The 21,126-nt window shown below is 41.0% G+C and overlaps 1 protein-coding gene across 1 annotated transcript; it reads right to left on the bottom strand.

The window, feature by feature from the left end:
• Positions 1-5,694: 5,694 nt before the first annotated feature.
• LOC137291856 (neuronal acetylcholine receptor subunit alpha-3-like) lies at positions 5,695-20,540 on the bottom strand. Its single transcript, XM_067823400.1, has 8 exons — positions 20,474-20,540; positions 12,615-12,778; positions 12,221-12,265; positions 11,348-11,457; positions 10,524-10,999; positions 10,348-10,434; positions 9,546-9,664; positions 5,695-6,018 (listed from the first exon to the last, which is right to left on the bottom strand). Exons 1-8 carry the CDS (start codon positions 20,538-20,540, stop codon positions 5,695-5,697), a joined length of 1,392 nt encoding a protein of 463 aa, XP_067679501.1.
• Positions 20,541-21,126: the final 586 nt, after the last annotated feature.

The following is a 21,126-nucleotide window of genomic DNA, read 5'->3' as shown; positions in this document are numbered from 1 at the left end:
TGTATGGACGGAAGTAATGCCGTGTGTAGGATGTAGTGGTGTATGGATGGAAGTAATGTCGTGTGTAGGATGTAGTGGTGTATGGATGGAAGTAATGTCGTGTGTAGGATGTAATGGTGTATGGACGGAAGTAATGCCGTGTGTAGGATGTAGTGGTGTATGGATGGAAGTAATGCCGTGTGTAGGATGTAATGGTGTATGGATGGAAGTAATGTCGTGTGTAGGATGTAGTGGTGTATGGATGGAAGTAATGCCGTGTGTAGGATGTAATGGTGTATGGACGGAAGTAATGCCGTGTGTAGGATGTAGTGGTGTATGGATGGAAGTAATGTCGTGTGTAGGATGTAGTGGTGTATGGATGGAAGTAATGCTGTGTGTAGGATGTAGTGATGTATGGACGGAAGTAAAGACGTGTGTAGGATGTAGTGGTGTATGGACGGAAGTAATGCCGTGTGTAGGATGTAGTGGTGTATGGATGGAAGTAATGTCGTGTGTAGGATGTAGTGGTGTATGGACGGAAGTAAAGACGTGTGTAGGATGTAGTGGTGTATGGACGGAAGTAAAGACGTGTGTAGGATGTAGTGGTGTATGGATGGAAGTAATGTCGTGTGTAGGATGTAGTGGTGTATGGATGGAAGTAATGCCGTGTGTAGGATGTAGTGGTGTATGGATGGAAGTAATGCCGTGTGTAGGATGTAGTGGTGTATGGATGGAAGTAATGCCGTGCGTAGGATGTAGTGGTGTATAGACTGAAGTAATGCCGTGTGTAGGATGTAGTGCTGTATGGACGGAAGTAATGCCGTGTGTAGGATGTAGTGGTGTATGGATGGAAGTAATGCCGTGTGTAGGATGTAGTGGTGTATGGACGGAAGTAATGCCGTGTGTAGGATGTAGTGATGTATGGATGGAAGTAATGCCGTGTGTAGGATGTAGTGATGTATGGACGGAAGTAAAGACGTGTGTAGGATGTAGTGGTGTATGGACGGAAGTAAAGACGTGTGTAGGATGTAGTGGTGTATGGATGGAAGTAATGCCGTGTGTAGGATGTAGTGGTGTATGGATGGAAGTAATGTCGTGTGTAGGATGTAGTGGTGTATGGATGGAAGTAATGTCGTGTGTAGGATGTAGTGGTGTATGGATGGAAGTAATGCCGTGTGTAGGATGTAGTGGTGTATGAGCGGAAGTAATGCCGTGTGTAGGATGTAGTGGTGTATGGATGGAAGTAATGTCGTGTGTAGGATGTAGTGGTGTATGGACGGAAGTAATGCCTTGTGTAGGATGTAGTGGTGTATGGATGGAAGTAATGCCGTGTGTAGGATGTAGTGGTGTATGGATGGAAGTAATGTCGTGTGTAGGATGTAGTGGTGTATGGACGGAAGTAATGCCTTGTGTAGGATGTAGTGGTGTATGGGCGGAAGTAATGCCGTGTGTAGGATGTAGTGGTGTATGGATGGAAGTAAAGACGTGTGTAGGATGTAGTGGTGTATGGACGGAAGTAAAGACGTGTGTAGGATGTAGTGGTGTATGGATGGAAGTAATGTCGTGTGTAGGATGTAGTGATGTATGGACGGAAGTGAAGACGTGTGTAGGATGTAGTGGTGTATGGATGGAAGTAATGCCGTGTGTAGGATGTAGTGGTGTATGGATGGAAGTAATGTCGTGTGTAGGATGTAGTGGTGTATGGATGGAAGTAATGCCGTGTGTAGGATGTAGTGATGTATGGACGGAAGTAAAGACGTGTGTAGGATGTAGTGGTGTATGGACGGAAGTAATGCCGTGTGTAGGATGTAGTGGTGTATGGATGGAAGTAATGTCGTGTGTAGGATGTAGTGGTGTATGGATGGAAGTAATGCCGTGCGTAGGATGTAGTGGTGTATGGACGGAATTAATGCCGTGTGTAGGATGTAGTGGTGTATGGACGGAAGTAATGTCGTGTGTAGGATGTAGTGGTGTATGGATGGAAGTAATGCCGTGCGTAGGATGTAGTGGTGTATGGACGGAATTAATGCCGTGTGTAGGATGTAGTGGTGTATGGACGGAAGTAATGCCGTGTGTAGGATGTAGTGGTGTATGGACGGAAGTAATGCCGTGTGTAGCATGTAGTGGTGTATGGACGGAAGTAATGCCGTGTGTAGGATGTAGTGGTGTATGGACGGAAGTAATGCCGTGTGTAGGATGTAGTGGTGTATGGACGGAAGTAATGCCGTGTGTAGGATGTAGTGGTGTATGGACGGAAGTAATGTCGTGTGTAGGATGTAGTGGTGTATGGACGGAAGTAATGTCGTGTGTAGGATGTAGTGGTGTATGGACGGAAGTAAAGACGTGTGTAGGATGTAGTGGTGTATGGATGGAAGTAATGCCGTGTGTAGGATGTAGTGGTGTATGGATGGAAGTAATGTCGTGTGTAGGATGTAGTGGTGTATGGATGGAAGTAATGCCGTGTGTAGGATGTAGTGATGTATGGATGGAAGTAATGCCGTGTGTAGGATGTAGTGGTGTATGGATGGAAGTAATGTCGTGTGTAGGATGTAGTGGTGTATGGACGGAAGTAAAGACGTGTGTAGGATGTAGTGGTGTATGGATGGAAGTAATGCCGTGTGTAGGATGTAGTGGTGTATGGATGGAAGTAATGTCGTGTGTAGGATGTAGTGGTGTATGGATGGAAGTAATGTCGTGTGTAGGATGTAGTGGTGTATGGATGGAAGTAATGCCGTGTGTAGGATGTAGTGGTGTATGAGCGGAAGTAATGCCGTGTGTAGGATGTAGTGGTGTATGGATGGAAGTAATGTCGTGTGTAGGATGTAGTGGTGTATGGACGGAAGTAATGCCTTGTGTAGGATGTAGTGGTGTATGGATGGAAGTAATGCCGTGTGTAGGATGTAGTGGTGTATGGATGGAAGTAATGTCGTGTGTAGGATGTAGTGGTGTATGGACGGAAGTAATGCCTTGTGTAGGATGTAGTGGTGTATGGGCGGAAGTAATGCCGTGTGTAGGATGTAGTGGTGTATGGATGGAAGTAAAGACGTGTGTAGGATGTAGTGGTGTATGGACGGAAGTAAAGACGTGTGTAGGATGTAGTGGTGTATGGATGGAAGTAATGTCGTGTGTAGGATGTAGTGATGTATGGACGGAAGTGAAGACGTGTGTAGGATGTAGTGGTGTATGGATGGAAGTAATGCCGTGTGTAGGATGTAGTGGTGTATGGATGGAAGTAATGTCGTGTGTAGGATGTAGTGGTGTATGGATGGAAGTAATGCCGTGTGTAGGATGTAGTGATGTATGGACGGAAGTAAAGACGTGTGTAGGATGTAGTGGTGTATGGACGGAAGTAATGCCGTGTGTAGGATGTAGTGGTGTATGGATGGAAGTAATGTCGTGTGTAGGATGTAGTGGTGTATGGATGGAAGTAATGCCGTGCGTAGGATGTAGTGGTGTATGGACGGAATTAATGCCGTGTGTAGGATGTAGTGGTGTATGGACGGAAGTAATGCCGTGTGTAGGATGTAGTGGTGTATGGACGGAAGTAATGCCGTGTGTAGCATGTAGTGGTGTATGGACGGAAGTAATGTCGTGTGTAGGTTGTAGTGGTGTATGGACGGAAGTAATGTCGTGTGTAGGATGTAGTGGTGTATGGACGGAAGTAATGCCGTGTGTAGGATGTAGTGGTGTATGGACGGACGTAATGAAACGTGTAGGGTGTAGTGGTGTATGGTAATGGTAAGGTGGTGAACTGTGGTGCAGGATGTACAATAGTGAATGTGTACAGTTTTAGCGGTTTTCAGCAATATTCCAACAAAATCAAAGTGGGATCTACACATTGTACCTATGAGGGGAATCAACCCCCCGTGTTCGTCGTGAGGAGAGAACGCTACCCCACTGCCTCTGATATACGGAAGTCAATTATACCACAAAATTTTGTGTAGGAGGTCAAACGACAACATATTTTTTGCTTCGTCTTTATTTATGGGATTTCGGTATACTAGTGCACTAAAGAAACGCAATCACCTGACACACAATGCTAAACACAAATTTGGCAATCCTATCTACAAAGGAAAACTGTCAACTTTAAATCAGGTTTTCGGTTTAGTTCTTCGGCTACTGACCATCCGTTCAGTTTTACAGTCTCTATAGTCTCCCTAAACATACCTGTTCAATAACAGCATAACCCTTCTCGTCGATCTCAACAAACTTTCCAGCGAAATTAAAGTGTTTAACCTCTCTCTGAGCAATTATACCTAAAGAATCTTCAACAGCTTTGCTCCCTCTAAACAAACCTGACCAATAAAGGCTCAACCCCAACACACTCTCAGAACAAACGTGCTCAGTGAAAGGATGTACACACTAACCAAAGCTGCCAAATGAAGGTACAGCACATATGAAATCTGTAAACAAACCTGCCAAATAAAGGCACAACCCGTATGAACTCTCTGAACAAACCTTACAAATGAAGATGCAACCCATATGAAATATCTATTCAAACTTTCCAAATGAAGATACATTGAAAGCACAACTGCTATGAAATCTCTCAACACACCTGCCAAATGAAGGTACCTTATGAACTCTCTAAACAAACCAGCCAAATGAAGGTACAATGGAGGTACAACCCGTATGAACTCTCTCAACACACCTGCCAAATGAAGAGACAGTGGAGGTACAACCCCAATGCGCTCTCTTAACACACCAGCCAAATGAAGGTACGCTATGAACTTTCTCAACACACCTGCCAAATGAAGGTACAATGGAGGTACAACCCCAATGCGCTCTCTCAACACACCTGCCAAATGAAGGTACAATGGAGGTACAATACCTATGAACTCTCTCAACACACCTGCCAAATGAAGTTACCTTATGAACTCTCTCAACACACCTGCCAAATGAAGGTACAATGGAGGTACAACCCCAATGCGCTCTCTTAACACACCAGCCAAATGAAGGTACGCTATGAACTCTCTCAACACACCTGCCAAATGAAGGTACAATGGAGGTACAACCCCAATGCGCTCTCTCAACACACCTGCCAAATGAAGGTACAATGCAGGTACAACCCCAATGCGCTCTCTCAACACACCTGCCAAATGAAGGTACAATGGAGGTACAACACATATGAACTCTCTTAACACACATGCAAATGAAGGTACAGTGAGGTACAACCCCTCTCTCTCTTGACAATACCTGCCAAATGAAGGTATCTAATGAAATCTCTAAGAAAGCTGCCAAATGAAGGTACAACCCCTATGAACTTTTTAACCAAACAGGACCAATGGCGGTACATCCACACTCTCTAAACAAACCTGTCAAATGAAGTTGCAACCCCTATATACTCTCTAAACAAACATGCCCATCGAAACACCCCTTCTTCCCCTTCATGCCCCTCTTCAACCCATAAAAACAATGACATCCTATCCTATTCTAATTCGGAACAAGCCTCAAACGAACAAGTTTAGCTCTGACCACAAGACTGTGAATACGATAGTAACATTTGACAATAAGCGAAATTCAAGGTAGTAATGCATTTGCACCTGCAGGGTAGTGAGAGACAAAGTTTACAACACATACGTAAGCGACTAGGCGGTGGGTACTCATACAACGCATATCCGGCCTAACTAAGCAAACTGGCTTTATAGCTCCAGGAACGTGATCATCAGGGACATCACTGTCTACCCCTGAAGGAATCTTATTAGCTAGATGCATCCATCATGTAAGAAGAGACAAAGTGGTCAGGAGAAAAAGCCCGAGGAAGATCAGGAAAAGCAGGCGGTCGATGACAAGAGCGACCTCCCGCCATTCCGAGTCGTTGTGTTTGATGACCTGATCCGCAGAATATCTACCAACGAGCATGCGCAAATTGCGCGAGACCTCCTTCAGGTCGCTTTCACCGTCCTTCAGAGGTGTTACATCAGAGTCCTGTTCAGGGTAGTCAGCCGAGGTTTTCATGGACACGAAGCTCGCACTCTGGTCCACGTTGTTGTAGGAGTCCATGCACAACCACCGACGGAGTCCGTATCGACCAAGCAGCATCTGGAGAGACACATCGTAATTACACAGAATCCGCGTGGGACTCGAAATCATTAGCAGCATAGGGATATGCGTATGCTTGTTCTACAGTACCTTACGTCCAACATCATCGATACAAATTGATCGCAAGGGACAGCACAAACTCATTAGTACCAGGATATCACTTTTATCAGGAGATTTATTTTCCGGCAGCTCATACTCATCATGAGAATTCACATCACGTTTTCAAGATTATTGAGGTGCAACGTTACTAAAATTATTTTTAATGAGAAAGCAAATTGGTTTTAGAAACTCATTATGCCATCGGGTAATCTCAAAATAATATTTCTCTACTTCATAAAATGTCACAAATATTTAAAGTCGTTTTAATGAATGTTGTATATTGATTAAGAGATCTATGCAGACTACACTCCTATAAAATTGCTACAAAGATGAGCATATCAGATCATATTAGCCTAGAGAGAAGCACACAATGTATTTATCTTACCTCCAAGTTAAATGTACAAAATATGATTTCATTTTACTTTGAAGATCGCGACCGACCATATGACATGTAAACAAAATGGCGTCTGCCTCTCAATAGGATTTGTAAAAATCAGTGATCCACATTCTGACAAGCTTAAAACTTCCATGAAAATGGTAAATTGTGTTTAGGTTGAGTGTGCAAAGGATTCAATGTATAAATTGAATGCAACGTTTTCTGAACTCCTGGCACTGCATGCGTCATATTATGACGTCATACGATTGTTAGCGATACAGCTTCTAGGCGAGAGTTTGGTGGTCACTGCGACACCCGGTAATATTTTTTCCAGTTGTCACTTTCCTTGGAGGGGTGACGTTGACACGGAATCTTGGTAAAGTGTCATTGACGGGTGAAATTTTACATGAAGGTAAGATACAAATGGATATATCTGATAAATGATACGTGAAGAATGATATTTTTCACAAACAATCATTTCCACATGTGGCCTTGTTGGCGAGTTTTCTCGACGCAGATATATGCCCCTGGCATGTGCCAAGATCCACGCAATGTGAGTTTGGATCCAAGAATTTGCACTGGTTTGTCCTTGGTTTGTCACCTGAAAAGGGCTTCACACATTGTGATCATGTGCAGAATCGAACCGCGGGCGTAGGAGTGAGGAGTGAGGAGCGTAATCAAAACAATATATATATGTCGTATCTGTTCTTGTAGAGGATACCTGACCTTTCTTTTGAACGTATTCACTCACTGATAACTAACACGACATAATACGGATATCTAACACAAACGCAGACAATGTCATCCAAAACAGTGTTGTCGTACATACAAAAAATTAAGCTCAACGTTTCCTTCCTTTTCCCCTGCATACTGTGCAGCCTCCATTGTCTGTGCGAGTATTTATAACACATTGTCCATCCTGGGTTGACTAAATTTGTAAAAAGCACAGTGACTAAGATAATTTGAATAAACTATTGCATTATTAATAATGCACGACATATAAATGTACATAGATTGACGCTAACGAAATTTCAAACGTCAAATATAATATTAACGCAATAAACCACGACATATCATAAATATTCACGATGAAACTTTACGTATGCAGATACCATTATCTGGTTTTTTACTTTAAAAAATTAATCTCACATATATGATTTTCCAATAAACGTCGTGGCAATTTCCTCATGTTTCAAAAGGCCACTTAATAAAACATCAAACACTCAAAATATCTACTGCACAACCTTTTGAATGTCTTACTGAGGCCACGAAACATGAAACCAATACAGTGGTCTCATGCATGGGGGCTCCTTTATTTCTGGTTCAGTTGGTACATCAGTGGAAGGTTATTGGATATCCTATTGTTATTGTACGAAATCCGATCATCGTACCTACAGTTTAACATTTTTGTCAAATGACGTTCCTTCAGACTTTGCAAAAAACGTAAGTGAGTGAGTTTAGTTTTACACCGCACTCAGCAAAATTCCAGCTATATGGTGGCGGCCTGTAAATAATCGAGTCTGGACCACACAATCCAGTGATCAACAACATGAGCATCGATCTGCGCAATTGGGAACCGATGACATGTGTCAACCAAGTCAGCGCGTCTGACCAAATGATCCCGTTAGTGGCCTCTCACGACAAGCACAATCACCTTTTATGGCATGCATGGGTTGCTGAAGGCCTATTCTACCCCGGGACCTTCACGGGTTGAAAAAAAACCGTAAAATAAATTCAATCCATTGAGAAATAGAAAAAGACGAGCACATGTTTTCTTTCCAATGGGATACTGTTTCCTTGCACTGAAGCAAGGATATTGGGGAAATTCGGCAAATGTTGGTCCTGAACTGCTATAGTCGAGTCTGGACCACACAATCAAGTGATTTAAGTCTTGAGATACGATATACACATGTATATACGGTCACCATGTTTACTATGTTTATTATGTGGTATGGTGGAATACGGAAAAATCTAACGTTTTGCCAGAGTGGAACTTGCTTCTTTTGCGAGAATTAGTAAATTTTAACAAATCCTAAGCATTATAGAACCATCATGGTATTGATACTACGTTTCTTAAATGCATTCTGTGAGTATAAAGTCCTTCTGTGATAGTACTGGACATTATGTTTCATCTTTGAGACGTGGTGCAACATCTTTGACCCAGTACTGTGTTTCTCGCTTTAAGGATTTTTATGAAGCATTTTTAAATCCAGCTCAAAAGAAGAACGGATGTATCATTAAAATTAATTATCTGGCAATATAAAACAATAGCACATATCCAGGACAATGCTGTACAAAGGCTTTGTCGTATCTTAGAAAAATAATTTCACTGACCTAGAGCTAAGTTGAAAAAGTGTGTCTTGACTACAGTTAGTGTTGTGGGATTTGGTAAGCATGGTCTGGCATATAGATGTTGGTGCTTTAGGCTGAAGCCCCTATTTGGATTTAGATGAGTCACGGGGCTGGTACCTTTGAATAAGCATGGATAACCCTGGCAGCAGTGTTCTCAACCTTTTGTAGTTTACATAATCAATACATTTGTCGTTTTTAGATGGGGAAAATCATGTGTATTCCTTATATTATCGATAATCATAATAAATATTACTTTAATTGTGCTGTCATGCAGGGCTTCTGTTTGTATTGCCCAGAAAGTCAACTTATAAGATTATAAGATCCATTGTGAAATAAGCACTAGTAGATATCTGCACAAAATCTCATTATCTACCTCAGCACCAGTACCCCTGGAGAGGGATTAAGTCGGTATTGACATCGCCTTGCTCGAAGCGGCGGGGAATTTATTGATATACGAGTTGCCTCCCTTTTCGTAACCAGACTCAGTGATATAATATTTACCAGGAAAAGATTACAGTTTATCAAAGTATTGAGTATGTTTATTTGTACTTTGAATTTGGATACTTTCCGAAAAAGAACAAACGATTTTAATTCATAAACGGTGTTTCTAACACTACTAGCCTACCCACCGGCACCCAGACTATGTACTTTGTAATATTGTAATATGTGGTTATGCTGTTTCCTGTTTCTGACAACTTACTGAACTGAGACATGCAGGAACAGACTTCCCCGTGCTCCCTTGCCTTGACGTGGACGTGACCAGTGTAGACATGATGATACTCACGCTGGACAGTGCCATCGTCACCACGTAGAACACCGCTGTCAAGTAGAACATAAAACTCGATATGATAAACTGTTCATGTGTTCAGCTTGTTCAACAGTTCCATTTGTTTCGGGATATTTTCCAAAAAAGAAATATTTCTTCCATAATGGAACTATCTACTTGATAAAATCACGCAATGTTTGCACTTGTTTCATCTCGCAATATTTCAGTCCTTATTAAAATATCATATTATGATAATATTATTACAGTTTCAAAGCAAATTCAAGTGTTCCAATATTTATTGATAGTCAGAGAGTAATTCTGGAGACTTTAACCACAGAGGAATTGTAAACAAACAACTTCCCCTCAACACCAGGAGATAAGTAAATGTGAAGGCAGATGGCGCCCTAGGTGACGAAGTATATATATGGACATACTAATACATCGCCAGAACATGACCTTTCACTATATCCTGATGTATATAGTTTCAACTGTATCTCCCGACCAGCATTCCTGCATCGGGTAAGAACAGTGTGTCTACACATCTGATCACAGGACAGCACATTATCCGCCTCCTGAACAAGACATCAGTGACGTCAAGCTCTAACCTTAAACCCTAATGTGGCGCTGGCTGGTCACAACTACATAATATCCCCAAAATATATTTCAGAACTGCCTTGGGAAGAGGGAACAAACTGATAGGTATGTTTAGTGTGTAAGATGAAGATGCGATGATTACCTATGTTTGGTGTCTCCGACCGGTTAGGACCGAGGATGTCACAGAAATGTTTCAGCAACACTGTCAAGCAGATGAGGACACATGCACCTGAAACACAAACATGGGGAAAATATGTAGGTTACTTGGCAACAAAGTGAAGGTTAAAATGGATAGATAATCTGTCATAGTTCAAGTACCTAGAGTGGTCTTTGCGGTAGAGTCGACGTGCATGAGAAAGATCACGGGAACCAGAAGGGAAATGAGGACGGCGGGGCCGACTACAACGCAGTGGTAAAACTGTGATTTCCGAACAAGGCGCACGCTCACGCTGATGTAGTCCACTAGTTCGGGGTCATACAGTTGACCAATCGTTTTCCTAACAGCACTAGCTTTGGCCGTCCATTGACTGCCGATGTTGGCCTCGAAGTCAGTCTGGTCATTCATGACGTCATCAGTGACTCCATGTCCGGGGTGCAGGAAGTGGAGTCTGATGAACTGGGAGGAGTAGGAGGTGTCCAGCAAGGTTATGTGACACAGGTGGGAGTCGTAGGGGAAGTTGCTGATGTTGATGGGACATCTGCTCCTGACCCGATAGTGTGAATATAGGGAAACATCACCAGTATATGCTACAGACGCTAAGTCGTGGGATATGTGTTCGAAAGAGCCATACATCCTGCAACAAATGAGTGTTTCAGAGTGCCATTCATCTTATGTCATCTCATTGTACGTTCAGGGCGTTTATGCCTTTACATCATGTAATCAGCGAAACAGTATTTCGAAGAATATACCAGGATAGGGAAAGCAATAGCTTCATAATAATTAGCAATTCGAATATTATAAGTAACCAATGTACTGTATTCAGTACAGCTGATCAGTTGTTAACAAGCGGTTCAAAAAGCGGTCTTAGACTTAACATGATAGTAATTCTAATAAACGAACATATACTTAATATATGAAGCCCCTGTCTCAGACCTTAAGCTTGTACCACGTAACAATGAGTCTGTTTGAAGTAAAACCTTACGTGTGTAACATACTGAAGTCGGGCTTCCAGATCTGAGAGGCAGGCACTGACAATGAGGACACGCCTCCATACTGACTCGTGTTCCAACTCAGTCGATAATCTCGCCAATACTGAAACAGTCAAATTGTGACATTATGTATTGTAACTGAACACGATTACTACATCAAAACAGTGAAACTTGATCTAAGAGAGACCCATTTTCTCTTATCTGAGCAGACAAAACGTGGTCAATACAAGAAAGCGAAGTATATTCCGTACCTGTCCATGATGAGACTTGATTGGAGATTAATTGGGGAGCTACGTCTCGTCACATGGTGTCATAGTGAATAGACTTCATCGGCGCAATGGGGACTATATTTTAAAACAAATACTTTAGACCTATTTTACCCTGTTCAGTATAGACTTCAACTTTCTTGACGCGTGACGATTCTGTTTAGAACTGATCTCGTGCAAACCCATGCTTATCGAAACAGGCGCATTTACATTGGTACCTGGTTCGTATATGTGTCTCATGCATGTCATCGTATCCTAACTTCGTACATCGATGCTCCTAATGTCAGCCACTGTAATGTCTGGCACTGGGTCGAGTATTGATAGAATGCCGTCGTATAAATGGAATATTGCTGAGGGAAACGTTAAACAAACATAGTTTCATTTGTCAGCATTTTGTTTTTTGCATTTAGGAATTTATACAGAATAAAGACCGATTCTGAAGGCATATTTTCAAATACTGTCCGCCATGTAGTGTCACAACCTAACCTGTGAGACTGCCTTACTTCTAGGGACATGGAATGAATCCAACATGGATACCCCGAATGATTGTAGATATTTTTAAAGGTAGTATTCACTAGTATATGGTGCGTTCATACATACCGTCTTTAATAATAAAGATGATGACAGTTCTTGTGAACTTTCATCCTGAAAGAGAACAAAGATATATACATGTATATTAATCATGGAGGGTTATTAGATAGGCGTGGTGCCACAACACAAGGTGCCTGTTACTTGCCCGATCTAAACCTTGAAAAGCCGGGTTGGAATGCCTTCAGCAACCCGTGCTTGTCATAAGAGTCGGCTAACCGGATGGGGTGGAGAGGTTGCTGACTTGGATGGGACACATAATCGTATCCCAGTTACATAGCCAGATGAGCATAATATTGATTACTGGGCTGCTTAGTCTAGGCTCGATTATTCACAGATCGACGCCGCAGAGTAGGAATATTGCTGAGCTCGGCATTACACAACAAACTAATTAAACAAAACCTACCAAATCTGTGATAGCGGTGACCGCGACAGCCAACCTGATGGTGAGAGACTCGTTGATGCTGGCGGGACGAAGGTGACGGATGTAGTGATGGTCGTCGAGGATATGGGAAAAGAGGTGCGTCTCGTGGTCCAGCTCCTGCAGAACATCCTCCTCGTGGGGGTGACCTGGTGAAGAACATGTCCAGTGTGAAACAACTACATAAGTAGATGCTGCATCCACACCGACTCCTAATATACATCTAGTTATTCTGACCTCCGTTTATCCGACACTTTTGTTCTCATTTATTTAGTTCGATATCCTCCTTAATCCGACATTTTATCGTATAATGAGGATGTCGGATTACCGAGACTTGACTGTATGGTTCAAAGTTATTCCAAAATGATTTATCATTCAAATTAGTTTCGCCTATTTGACATATTGTCACAAGCAGTGGTCGCTTAATACTTCATTGCTTGTCGTTCCTGGATGTATGCAATATACAAAACAACACCACTCCACTGTTTGTCGTAAACTTACCACACACCTATTAATGTAACGCGTTAAGGTTGATAACAACAAATTCTGGTAATCATTGTTTGCAATAGAACTCGTCAACGTACACCTTAATAAAAACTGATGCGTCAGTATCTACTATACAAAGCCATCCAGCTTGTACAGATTCAGCAAGTCAGTGATAACATTTATCAAGTGTCGATGAGTTCATAAAAATAGTCATTCCTTTCATGTTCGGATTATATTCTTGATATGTATATCTTGTAATACATTCATTACAAAACATTCACATGATTTGCTACTAACCAGACGTTTGTAGTCAGACTAAAATCTTGTCCTTCGTCCGTCCATTGTGTACTGAGGTTAAAAGATCTTCATCTACTTACCGTATCAATGTAATGTATGTTTCTAACATTTTCATCGTGTAAGCAATATTCCAGCAAAATTGTGGAGGTTTGAAAATAATCGAGAGTGAACCAGACAATCCGGTGATCAGTATCATGAGCATCGACCTATAGAGCTGGGATGCGATGACATGTGCCAACCAAGTTAGCGAGCCTGACCATACGATCCCGATTGTCGCCTCCTACAGCAAGCATGGGTTATTGAGACGTCATATCCAAGTCATGGTTCGGAAGTTTCAGGGTAAATTAGAGTTAGCACTCTCACGCCCGCCCTCTTACTGCACTCTCTTGTATCCTGGCCAAACTCCTAATCATATTGAAATCAAAACACAACAGTTAATCTAGAATATATCAAAGTCTAACAAAAGATTACTCATCTGAACTAGACATGACAAATGCTGGGGAAATCGAGTCGGCATAAGTCGGTCTATGAGTGAGGGAGTGTGTTAGTTTTACGCCTCACTTAGCAACATTCCAACAATACTAAAGGGTATTAATTCGGATGGGCACAAGAAAGGGCCTTCCCATATTGTACCCATATAGGGTATCGAACGTATCCGTAGAGGTAATGCAGTATTTTCAAGAGTATGACATGAAGAATGCCTCCCAACTTTCCAGTCAACTTTCCTTCGTGTGCATATGTACCTGGCGACCTCCAACCTTGGGTTCACTCGAGAATTTCAGTTCATAATAATAATAGCCCATTTATCATGCACATTACTCCATGCACAATGCATGCTCGAAGCGCCCAATCAAATCTGATTATTATTACGCCGAATAAACCCAAGCAGCCTGTTAGGTGCTGAAGGTTAGTGGTTACATGACTTATTCCATCGGGTACCCATTTTCTGCTAGGTGAACAGGGGCAATGTTGAACAAACTCACTTGCCTAAGGAGAGATCACATGTGTTATGTGCTTCGTTGTGGGACAGGACAGAAATCCTAGAAACTCTCAGTAGTCAAGCTGACAAACACGATCACCTGTCCAAGGACCGTCAGACCTCGATGGTGCTCTTAACTTCAGCTGATTCGTGACCTGAGCTATGCGTACAGGACCACACGCCACGCCACGCCACGCCACGCCACGCCACGCCACGCCACGCCACGCCACGCCACGCCACGCCACGCCACGCCACGCCGAATCTATCAAAGCCTCATAAGATTCTTGTGGAAAACCTTCGCCACAGTCATATCTAGGGGGTCAATAAAGCTTTCAAGATGTGTTAGGGTCGACATAAGGAGATATTTCCAAAATATGGGAAACATGCCTGATACTTTTCTCGGTTTGAACATGTACGACGCAGTCACGTGTTTTGTCAGCTGCACACTTCTTCCGATGCCGGTGTTTGTAGATAGAAGATAAAATCGGAGGGACAGGATAGCCACACCAGTTAACGAAAACCCCCTTCCATCTCCAGTTGACAGTGATTCTTGAAGATATGCTTCTGAGGTGAATCGCTCAGCGAGCAATTTGGAAATGCTCCATCATGCAAAGACTTTTGAATTATGAATTTCTGCTGGAAATGCATTCGGGAAGTGCTCAGGAATACCTATAACGGTTCAAGAATACCCATAACGGTTCAGAAATACCTGCAACGGTTCAGGAATACCTGTAACGGTTCAGTAATACCTATAACGGTTTCGTGCTTGCACAAAGCAAGTAATTACATCATGTCCACTTGTGTTCTCGTTTGTGTCAATAAATTGTAGTAATCCAGTCAATATGGAATATGGAATATGTTTCGCCGGCTAATCGTGAATGGCTATGCTGTACTGTGGAAGGTGATTATGATAGTGCGAGTTTAGTTTTAGATCCAGTGCCACAAATACAAACACTAGTCACCCAATAGCCAATGCATTTACGTCCGCATGGAGCATATATGCTCGCGTTATCAGTATATGCACATGGCTAAGCAAGTAAAACACTTGTAGTGTATTACATTAGAATTACATTGGAAATCCAACCTTACTATATAATATTTCACATATTGGTGTGTATGTAATATTTAGACCAGGGTGCAAAATACTCGCAGTCAAACCAGAAAAGGTTTGGACACTGTCATTAAAAATGTTCCTGATGTATAATTCTATAACCAACCAAGTGGGAAATATGTCTTTGCCTGAAGCCTATGTATACCTCTCGGATATGTAATATATTAACAACTCTGTAGAACATTTAAAATGCGTTTATGCTGTGACATAGTGTTAACATCATGGTCTATTTGTGGTATGTACACATCTGATAGCTCAGCTGTATAATGTACCATCCTATATAAACTTACAGATATGTAACATGTCTAACAACCTTGTGCTATATCTGTACTAAGTGTTTTCTCCGAAATACTGTTAGTGAAATTTGCCTCTTTGACCCATATTGTATACATATCGGGTAACGCATCTGTACTGTTTACTATTTTGTACTGTAGGTCGAATGGCCTTATATACAAATAAACAATACACTTTAGAAAACACACTTTAACAACTGTGCACCCAGCTCCTCTGACGCTAGAAGTAGTTTCACTCTATATCGTGCTTTCAATCTAGCCGTTCTCTCTGGCACACAAAATGAGGTAATGCCTAACAGATCATGGGTGTATGTCAAAGTATGACGGAGCTACGCCCATTAGCTAGGTACCAGTCTCTGGCAGAGTCATCCTACACACAATGTTTGTACATGTATTCTGAATCACAAACCCAATGTTTCTGGTGAAGAATGTTCGAAATGATCCCTCACGTTTTGTAAACCCTACGCGCATAATCAAAAAACGGTTTGATTTTCACTGGCCTTGTCTTTCCAACTTGCCGGAATGGCGACAAGAAATATGCCACTTGAAATGAGCTCGAAATACTTAGAACAAAATACCTGCACCCATGGAGTAGAATGGGTAGTATTTTTCATGGCATCGTCATCTCAGGGATCATCTGTAGCCTTACGTCAGATTTTTCTGGACACATATAAGGAATTCTCCTTGTGTGATCACATATAAACAGTCTGCTGCTTTGGCATTAAAACAGGACATTCAGATGAAGAATTTATGAAAAGTCACATCTGATTCCTAATGCGACGTGCCATGCTTTCTGAATGATGTCTGCGCGTGAGTGTATGCATCAATGTATTCTTCGGGTCATAACAATATTGAAGAGATATTCTAATCAGAGGACGATATTGCCAGTAATATCATGCATAAACATTCTCAAGATACGTTTCCTTGTCATCAATCAGAGCAGAACGGATATAGTAAAAGGTTATTCAAGCCAGATACGAATAATACTGGATACTGCTGTAATATGAGTTCAGTTTGAAAGACGAAAGCATCGAGCGATTATTGTGAAATGCCACTTTCATAACACCGCTCGCGGGAATCCAATCGCGACCAAACTTTTTTAAAACTTCTTGTTTATTTTAGTCGAATATTGTTAGATTAATTTACATTGAAGCGCACCACTGTAACCTCTACAAAGATGGCATCACAATTGTTATTTCAAAAACCTTTGTGTCTGTTGAATACATTTTAGCAAAATATGAGTAAGAACAAGGACAATATTATGGAATATTTACGCATATATGCAGTCAGACATAGTTTCTATATAGGTAAATGATAAATAAATACAATTGCCATATTCATAAACAGTCTCTGTGATTTTAAATTCGAATTCATCATAGGCATGTGTTGATGAATCAGTATTACATTGTGATGACACCAGGTGTTCGCGACAAGGTGAGATGTCTGTGAAGATCACCACGCTTATCACTAATGTTACTCATAAAATGGAAAGTGACCATTAGCAGGTAAAAATCACCCCTCACATCATACAGTCAGGTATCTTTAGATATTCAGAATACATTTGTCCAACGATGGCAAAGATGACACAGCTTATCAGCTTCTTGCATCATACAGTCTTGTGGAGAGTCTCCTGTGGCTGTGACTCGTCATCAGCAAACGTTATGCCCATCGTTCCATGATACATGTTCCATAGTTTTGAAAGCAGGAAGAGATATTTTGCTATTAGTTTGTAAAAACAAGAACACTCGCGAAATGCCTACATGGCAAAGAACAAACCATTGTCAGTTTACTGATGCAACGAAACCTTCGGGACATCAAAATTGACTTTATCTATTTGCCCTTTACTTTGTACTCGTTCCACAGTTTGTACAGGGTTGGAACACAGCGTTGGTTAAAAGGAACATGTATTTACTTCGATGTTATACCGGAAATGAACAAATGCATCTGGGCAGGAAAAAATTAAAAAAACAAATGGCCCAACACTGTCCATGCAAAATACATAAGGGAAGGTTAAACTTCGTCTTTACAAATTGCGAACAATGAAAACATACCACATCATTACGAAAAAAGAAACAAACATTCATTACAAAACATTGGTTGGATTCCTCGATCAGTCAATGTTAAATTAGCATGGTTTAATTTGACCTTGTGAAATCTAGCATTAAAGCGTGCGTTCCGAGACTGTTAATACAGTTTTGAAAATGCATCATTAACACTACAGTTTCAGTGACAAGTATCAGCAGCTTAAGGATTGCAGTTACGTAATCGTGCCCAGAAGAATGTTTGTATCTGTCCATTAAGAAGTTATTCATCCTGAAGTTGCGATTTCTGCTGGACCAACTATTCACACCTACCACAGATGCCATCCTTCCGTGTTCGGTTAATGGTACTGGCAGCTGTGAACGTAATGCGAGTCGTTACTCAGCATTATACTATCTGTCCTGGGGGTGAAGGTTGGTAACATAGCTTTAACATTTTCGTGAACATAATAAATTGTGATTACACAACTATAAAATGTGTTTGTCCATATAACACATGTTACTAATACAACTGAAAAGTGTTTGTCTGTGTAACAGATGTTGGTAATACAACTGTAACGTGTTTCTCCATGAAGCACATGTTGGTCACACCACTATAAAATGCTTGTCCATACAACACATGTTAGTAAAACCACAATAAAATCTTTGTCCATGTAGCACACGTTGATCATACCACTGTAAAGTGTTTGTCCATGTAGCACATGTTGGTAATACCACTAAAAAGTGCTTGCTCATATAGCACATATTAATATTACCACTGTAAAATGTTGGTCCATTTAGCACACGTTCGTGTTACGAGTGTGTATTTTCTGTATATTTTGTTATTAATTCAGTAATAATTATTATTTGGTCACAACTTTTAGTGTTTTGAATAATAATTATGATGGGTCACATTTCGTTTTATAGATGGTCAACACTTTTAGGATTCTGGTTTTCCGGAATTTATCTGCTCCTAGTTTTCGATGTGTTTACTTCCGGGAGACTCATTCGAGGGCATTCTACAGTGTTGACGATAGTCTTAAGTGCCCGAACTTTCGCGAAATGACTTATTTTATTTAGTGTATATAAAAAGGCTGATTGTCGTGTTGAGGGCGACACTCATTCATATTTACTGGAGTTACATTGCCAAAGCTTGATCATCAAAACCCGCCAAAGCCTGAATCTACATTATCTGCTGTCAGACCGATCGCTGTGTTTACATTCTGTATAGTTGATTCTCTCTCTCACTAAGACTCTGGTGAGTTTGCTATATTGTATTTTGTGACCTTTTGTCTCTCTTGAATTGTACTTGAAATCAGTATTGTGGAATTGACTTGTGACTTTGTATACCTTGCTCTCGTTGCATAATAATACAGAATTTGAACGTTTACGACTTGTCTTTGTTCTGTTTTGCTGGTTCACAGGGGATTTCTTACATAGTTTGTCACGGGAAATTCTTAACCATAACAATCGTAATACCACTATACAGTGCTTGTCCATGTAACACATGTTAGTAATACCACTATAACGTGTTTGTCCATGCAGCACATGTTGGTAATACCACTATGATGTGCTTGTCCATGTAACACATGTTAGTAATACAACTGTGAGATGTTTCTTAATATAGCCCATGTCGTCATACCACCTTAAGGTGATTGTCCATATAACACAGTGTCCATGTAGCACATGTTAGTAATACAACTGTATGGTGTTTGTCCATGTAGCAAATGTTGGTAATATCACAATAAAGTGCTTGTCCATATAACACATGTTGGTCATACCACTACAAAGTGATTGTCCATATAGCACATGACAGTAATACCACTACAACATCATTTTCCATGTAGCACATGTTGGCAATGCCACTATAACGTGCTTGTCCATGTAGCACATGTTGGTCATACCACTATAAAGTGCTTGTCCATATAACACATGTTAATAATACGACTATAAAATGTTTGTCCATGTAGCACATGTACGCAATACCACTATAAAGCGTTTCTCCGTATAGCACTTGTTGGTAATGCCACTATAAAGTGTTTATCTATGTGGCACATGCTCGTAATACCACTATAACGTGTCTGTCTATGTGTTACATGCTGATAATACAACTATAAAATGTTTGTCCATGTAAAACAGTATACAGTGTTTCTTTTCGATGGCGGTAATATAGGAATGCAGTGTTTGCCCATGACGTAAATATCGGTAATGCAACTATTAGTATTTTTCAACATGGTTATGGTTTGTAATACGACTATAGGTTGTTTTCTTTACACATTGTAGGGAAAGAAACATGGATCGGACAGTTAAATAAAATACCGTATTTTAGCGGCAGGTCAAAGGGTGGGTACTACACAAACAACCACACATCCGTGTACATATCCGACAAACATTTCAGTAAATACATTACGTTAAAATGGGATCTTAGCTAAAACGTACACTTGTGATAAGATGTTGGTACGACAAAAATCGAAATCCTTTCGTGTGATAAAGATTGATAACGCATTAATAGAGTATCGGTAGTGCAAAAATTACACAAGATGTCCTAGATTTCAGTTTTCTTTACTAATATATTCACTTCTACTTCCGCGAAGGTCTGTGCAGTATGTACCAAAGTACAATGCAACCACCGTGCATATAGAATGATGGACCCTTCTTACCTCCCGACGATAAGATGGTGCACAAAAGACACAAAACTTTGAGCAGGCAGCCCTCGTGTATATCCATGTTGAACGGGACGCTGTCATGTGATCAGAAAACGGTTCTGCAATAAGACGGATGTTTGAACTGGAAGCAAACATCCCTTCACGCGGCGATGTTTGAAGCTTCTTGTCAACAAACATTGGACAAGTTGGCATGTGGCCTGCTTGCAGGGAGACAGAGGTGGCAGATCTAGATGTTAACCAACAGTCTCAGTCCATCATCGGATGTAATAATAACCATTATAATGTGCAAATAACACATTTTGTGTGGTTAGTGGCGATTGATAGTTTTGGTTGAATGTATGACTAACTTCTTTTTCATTTTCGAAGATCATACCAGGGCAAATGCATTTTACAATACAGTACTTCCATTGCTTCAGTACAATACATTACTTCCATTACTTCAGTACGATACATTACTTGCATTACTTCAGTTCAATGTATTACTTGCATTTCTGAAGTATGCCTTAATCTCCCGAATGTCAACAATAAAGTATAATTTGACCTTCTGAATGCCACACAGTGGAAAACGTCTGGATTTCTTGAATGTCGAGTGCCAAATCTCATCTACTTGGAATGAGTACAATACATCTTCAGAATGTAATATACTT

Source organism: Haliotis asinina, chromosome 7 (assembly GCF_037392515.1).
Source record: "Haliotis asinina isolate JCU_RB_2024 chromosome 7, JCU_Hal_asi_v2, whole genome shotgun sequence".
Classification (NCBI taxonomy): domain Eukaryota; kingdom Metazoa; phylum Mollusca; class Gastropoda; order Lepetellida; family Haliotidae; genus Haliotis; species Haliotis asinina.
This window is presented reverse-complemented; position numbering and strand designations above follow the sequence as displayed.